General features: G+C 48.7%; 1 protein-coding gene across 1 annotated transcript; it reads left to right on the top strand.

The window, feature by feature from the left end:
- Positions 1–2,691: 2,691 nt before the first annotated feature.
- On the top strand, positions 2,692–5,857 carry LOC135984066 (olfactory receptor 51E2-like). The gene has a single exon (XM_065598510.1). It carries the CDS (start codon positions 2,861–2,863, stop codon positions 3,659–3,661), a length of 801 nt encoding a protein of 266 aa, XP_065454582.1. The 5' UTR covers positions 2,692–2,860; the 3' UTR covers positions 3,662–5,857.
- The last annotated feature ends 518 nt before the right edge of the window (positions 5,858–6,375 follow it).

The raw sequence follows: 6,375 nt of genomic DNA, 5'->3' as shown, positions 1-6,375 counted from the left end.
AATTTAATTTTAAATGAAGCTTCTTAAACATTTAAAAAACCTTATTTATTTTACATACAACAATAGTTTAGTTATATATTATAGACTTATAGAAAAAGACCTTCTAAAAAGGTTAAAATGTATTACTGGCACGCAAAACCTTAAATTAGAGTGAATAAATTAAGACTCGGCACACCATTTCTGAAAGATTGCCAACCCCTGTAGTAGCATTATGATATATTCTCTTATTAGCTATCCCTTTCCTCTGTTTTCAGAGAACTATCCACAATGACTCCAAGATCTCGTCCTTGAGTATTAATAGCTAATTTAGACCCCATTCAAGGTGTGGGCGTACCATGGTGTGATGGGGCTCCTGCCCCACACTGGGCTCGAAGGGGTTAATAGAGCCCTAGGGAGGCTGCATAGGAGGCAGCTAATCAGAGAGGGGCTGCGAGGAGCAGCCAATCAGGGCTGGGCTGGCCCATATAAGAAGGGCTGCAGAGCAGAGCAGTTTCAGTCACTCCCTGAAGCCTGAGGTGGGAGGAGGACTGGCTGCTTTGCAGGCTAAAGGTAGCAAACACCCTGGACAGAGCAGTGCGGCAGGCAGAGACCCGGGAGGCTAAAGGCAGCTCCTGGTGGGATGCAAGGACCTGCAGGCCGAGGCCCTGAGGCAAGGGCAAAGAGGGTGCTGGGGCCGTGGGGAAGTGGCCCAGGAAAACCTGCTGAAGAATCGTAGGGGTCGCCGCAAGCAGCCGCCTTCTACAGGCTGGGACCCGGCGTAGTGGGCAGGCCTGGGTCCCCCCTGACTCACCACTGGGGAAGGGGCTAAACAGTAGACTGTGGTCACCGCTGAGAGAAGTGGCTGGACAGGGACTACAGAGACGTTCCCCCGGAAGGGGGAGAGCACCTAGTGTGGCACGGCCGGAGGGCTGTCACTGAAGAGGACATCGCGGTCCTTGGAGGCATGTGGTTTCAGAGGCAGAAGAGGTGATGGGCGGAGCAGGGCGCACTGGCTACCAGAGCTAATTCCCATATTGGCCACGAGGAGGCACTGGAGTGGTGAGCGCGCCCCGTCACACATGGATTTATACAGAGGCAATATGATATTTTCTGTCTTATTGTCTATCCCTTTCCTAATGATTGCTCACATTCTGTTAGTTTTTTTGACTGCCGCTGCACATTGAGCAGATGTTTTCAGAGAACGCTACACAAGTCCACGATCTCTTTCTTGCGTGGTAGCAGTTAATTTAGACCCCATCATTTTATATGCATAGTTGGGATTATGTTTTCCAATGTGCATTATTTTGCACTTAACAACATTAAACTTCATCTGCCAGTTTGTTGCCCAGTCACCAAGTTTTATGAGTTTCCCCTTTGTAGCTCTTTGCAGTCTGCTTTGGATTTAACTATCTTGAATAATTTTGTCTTGTTTGCAAATTTTGTCACCTCACTGTTTACTCCTTTCCTCCCCAACTAGGTAACAATGCAACATGTAGGGCAAACTGAGGCACACATAGGGGTCATAAAAGTATTGCAGAAAATTCCCATTTCATTACACTAGTACAGGGAGTAAAAGTAATATTACCCTGCAGCCAAGCAGCATTCCTAATGGTCTTCAGTTGCTCGGAGCAGGTGCTACAGATTACATATTGGCACCTTAAAATCTCAGCATGGACTGTAGTGCCTGGAGGTGCAGGACAGAGGCAAATGGAATGTCCCCTAGGACATCCAAGCCAGAGAAGCAACTGAAACATTCTGCAATGGGCACCGCATGTGTTTTTTTTCCCCTGCAGCCCTCTCCATGGGGCTACCTACCCTTAGGGTGACCAGACAGAAATTTGTGAAAAATCGGGACAGGGAGTGGGGGGTAATAGGAGCCTATATAAGAAAAAGACCAAAAATCGGGACTGTCCCTATAAAATCGGGACATCTGGTCATCCTACGACCCCTTTAGGGTGTCCATTACATTAGGTGGGGCTGCAACCTCCCTGCTCCTTTTCACTCAGGGAGCAAAGGACCCAAGAGTCAGGCCTGTCCCTGTCACAGGGGAGCTGATCCCTGTTATCAGACCTGGGCCCAGTTCCCCTGTGTCAAAGCCCAATCCAGCCAATTGAAAGGGGCTGGGCTATACCTGGGCCTATAGGGCTGCAAGAGGGGAGAGAGGGTGATTGGCACAGGCAGTGTCTGGGGAAGGGAAGCCACAGTGGAGTGGAGGTAATGCCTGTGGTGGGTCCCTGATGGGAGGGGCTCAGGGTGAAAGCCGCGCTGACCAGAACTGGGAAGCTAATTTATTGTTAGAGGACTGGGCGGCGGGTGTCAAAGGCCAGGGCAGGCTAAGCCTCCCCCGACCCAGGCCATAGCCCCACCCATTTCCACCCCGAGGCCCCGCCCGCACTCCCTCCTACCCTGAAGACAGCAGGGGCTCACTCAGCTCCAGCCGGTGGACTGGAACTCAGGCCCACATGTGGCCAGATGCAGCCCGGGGCTCGGGCCAGTCCAGGGGCCAGTGGCCTGGATGGCATTGGGGGGGGGGGGGGGGGGGCGGTAGCTCAGCCCGGCACTGGGGCCAGCATTGGGGGGTGCGGCCGGCATAGCTGGGGAGGGCGCAGAGGAGAGTCCTCGGGGCTCCTCCAGCCGCATGGGTGGGGGGGTCTTCGGGGATCCTCTGGCTGTGCAGGGGGTGGGTCCTGGGGCGGACGGGGCGAGGCTGGCGGGCCAGCCTCCCCGAAGGAGGGGTTCACCCACCACCCAGGGTTAGAGGCACCTACTTGCCGTAATCCCTTCAGACGCAGTATCACTAGACGTGCTTCATTACAATACTGTTTCTCTGTCCCTGGCAGGGGGGGGAGACAACATGGAATAGAATCACAGCCGGCGCACCATGCCCTCTCCCAACAACACCGACCTCAGCCCTTCCTCCTTCGTCTTGGCCGGCACGCCCGGGCTGGAAGCTGCCCGTTTCTGGCTGGCGTTCCCTCTGTGCTCCATGTACCTCGTGGCCATTGTAGGCAACGGCGCGGTGGTGTTCATTGTAAAGACGGAGCTGAGCCTCCATGCCCCCATGTACATCTTCCTGTGTATGCTGGCCTCCATCGACCTGGCGCTGTCCACCTGCACCGTGCCCAGAATGCTCTCCCTCCTGTGGTTTGACTGGAGGGAAATCAGCTTCGGTGCCTGCCTGCTCCAGATGTTCCTCATCCACTCCCTGTCCGCTGTCGAGTCCACCGTCCTGCTGGCCATGGCCTGGGATCGGTACATGGCCATATGCCACCCTCTGCAGCACGCGACCATCCTCACCAGTCCGGTGATGGCGAAGATAGGCCTGGCTGCTGTGGCTAGGGGTGTGATGTTCTTCCTCCCTTTGCCCTTGCTCATTCTTCGCCTATCGTTCTGCGGCTCCAACGTCCTGTCGCACTCCTATTGTTTGCACCAGGACGTTATGAACCTGGCCTGCACCAGCACCACGGTCAATGTCGTCTATGGCTTGAGTGCTATCCTCTTGGTGATGGGGCTCGACGCGCTACTGATTGCCTTGTCCTACTTCATGATCATCAAGGCTGTCTACCAGCCCTATAGCAGAGCGATCCCCTGGAAAAGACTTGTCTGCAGCAGTCCATCCATCAGTGGAGCAATTAGAGAACAAAAGAACGGCCATATTGGGTCAGACCAATGGTCCATCTAGCCCAGTGTCCTGTCTTCTGACAGTGGACGAGGCAGATGCTTCAGAGGGAATGAACAGAAAAGGGCAGTTATCAAGTGATCCATCCCCTGTTGTCTGCTCCCAGTTTCTGGCAGGGTTTTAGAGACACCCAGAGCATGGGGCTTCATCCCTGACCATCTTGGGTACTAGCCACTGATGGACCTATCCTCCATGAACTTATCTGATTCTTTTGGCTGTCACAACATCACCTGGCAATGAGTTCTACAGGCTGGCTACACATTGCGTTAAGAAATACTTCCTTTTATTTGTTTTAAAAGCTGCTGCCTATTAACTTCATTGGGTGACCCCTGGTTCTTGTGAAGGAGTAAATAAAACTTCCTGATTCACTTTCTCCACACCACTCATGATTTTATAGGCTTATATTGTGTCCCTCCCTTCCAAGCTGGACAGTCCCAGTCTTTTAACTCTCCCCTCATGTGAAGCTGTTCCATATCCCGAATCATTTTTGTTTCCCTTCTCTGTACCTTTTCCAATCGCAATATATATATATATATATTGAGATGTGGCAACCAGAAGTGTATACGGTATTCAAGATGTGGCAGTACAATGGATTTATATAGAGGCAATATGATATTTTCTGTCTTATTATCTATCCCTTTCCTTATGGTTCCTAACATTCGGTTTGGTTTTTGGTTTTTGTGTGTTTGGTTTTTGACCGCTGCAGCACATTAAGAGGATGTTTCCAAAGAACTATTAGTAGTGACTCCAAGATCTCTTTCTTGATTGGTAACAGCTAATGTATACCCCATCATTTTGTATGTATAGCTGGAATTGTTTTCCAATGTTCATTTCTTTTAATTTGTCAACACTGACTTTCATCTGCCATTTTATTGCCCACTCACCCAGTTTTGTGAGGTCCCTTTGTAACCTGCTTAGGACTTTGTCTTGACTGGAAATTTTCAACCTCACTGATTACATCTTTTTCCAGATCATTTATGACTATGTTGAACAGCACTGGTCCCAGTACAGACCCCTGGGGTACCCTGCTATTTACCTCTCTCGATTCTGAAAACTGACCATTTATACCTACTCTTTGTTTCTTATCTTTTAACCAGTTACCAATCCATGAGAGGACCTTCCCTCTTATCCCATGACTGCTTACTTTGCTTAAGAGCCTTTGGTGAGAGACCTGGTCAGAGGGTTTCTGAAAGTCCAAGTACACTATATTCATTGGATCACCTTTGCCTGCATGTACCAGAATCACCTCTGGAGCCTTTTTTAAAATCAGCATCACATTAGCTCTCTGCCAGTCATCTGGTACAGAGGCTGATTTAAGTGATAGGTTACATACCATGGTTAGTAGTTGTGCAATTTGATATTTGAGTTCCTTCAGAACTCTTGGGTAAATTCCATCTGTCTCTGGTGACTTATTACTGTTTAATTTCTCAATTTGCTCCAAAGCCTCTGTGACATTGCACCCCATAATGCTTTATAGAAATATGCATAAATATGCATAAATAAGACATAACTGGAATATGTTTTATGCAAGATAACCTTTGCAAAGATGTGTTACATGGCATATGTTCTACTGCATGTATTCATCTTATTCATATGGGTGTATCATTTTTATATCTGAAGTTATGAGCGTTGGCTCTATGCTTATATTTAAAGTGTTTGCTGTAGAAAGCACCTAAGGCAGATTTGGTCAACATAGTGTGAAGGGGTTATTCAAATAAATGGATGTACTTGGCTAACAATGGTTCTTGATAGATGCCAATCCACATCTGAGCTTTCCTGGGAATGTCCCTATAGAGAACTAAGTCATGCATAGACATGTGACTAGCCCATCTGACTCCAAAACGCCATCTTGTAACTGTGATTCTACACGGGGGAGAGAGGGGTTTCCACCCCCAAGAGAAAGACTATAAAAAGCCCTGGAAAACCTCTCCATTTTGTCTTCAGCTGGCACAAAAGATACCTTCTCCACCCCAAAGAGATTCCTGAACGAAACTGGAACAAAGGACAGTAACTACAGGGGTGTGAGTGATTGCTGGTTCCAGACTAGGAGAAAATCTAGTCCGTAAAAGAGGCTTGGAACATCTCAGAGGGTGAGATTTACTTGCATTTAGTTTCTTACTGTATTAGGCTTACGCTTGCGTGTTTTATGTTATTTTTCTTGGTAATTCACTTTGTTCTGTCTGCTATTACTTGGAACCACTTAAGTCCTACTTTTTATATTTAATAAAATCACTTTTGTTTATTAATTAACCCAGAGTAAGTGATTAATACCTGGGGGGAGCAAACACCTGTGCATATCTCTCTATCAGTGTTATAGAGGCTGGACAATTTATGAATTAACCCTGTATAAGCTTTATACAGAGTAAAACAGATTTATTTAGGGTTTGGACCCCATTGGGAACTGGGTGTCTGGGTGCTGGAGATAGGTGACCTGCTGAGCTGTGTTTGGTTAAAATCTGCAGCTTTGGGGGCATGGACCAGACCTGTGTTGCAGGAGGCTAGCGTGTCTGTCTGAACAAGGCAGGGTTCTGGAAGTCCCAAGCTGGCAGGGAAAATGGGCTCAGAGGTAATTCCAGCATGTCAGGTGACAATCCTAAGGGGGCCTCTGTGACCAAACCCCTCACAACTGCTTCCTGGAGCAGCTAGTCCTGGAACCCAGAAGGGGAGAGGCAATTCTTGATTTAGTCCTAAATGGAACACAGAATCTGGTCCAAGAG

Source organism: Chrysemys picta, chromosome 1, assembly GCF_011386835.1.
Source record: "Chrysemys picta bellii isolate R12L10 chromosome 1, ASM1138683v2, whole genome shotgun sequence".
In the NCBI taxonomy this organism is placed as follows: Eukaryota; Metazoa; Chordata; order Testudines; family Emydidae; genus Chrysemys; species Chrysemys picta.
Note: the sequence above shows the minus strand (reverse complement) of the source record. Positions and strands in the feature narration are given on the sequence as shown.

What these genes read in the sequence shown, in the direction of transcription:
- LOC135984066 (XM_065598510.1), top strand. Translation starts at nt 2,861, where the DNA reads ATGCCCTCTCCCAACAACACCGACCTCAGCCCTTCCTCCTTCGTCTTG.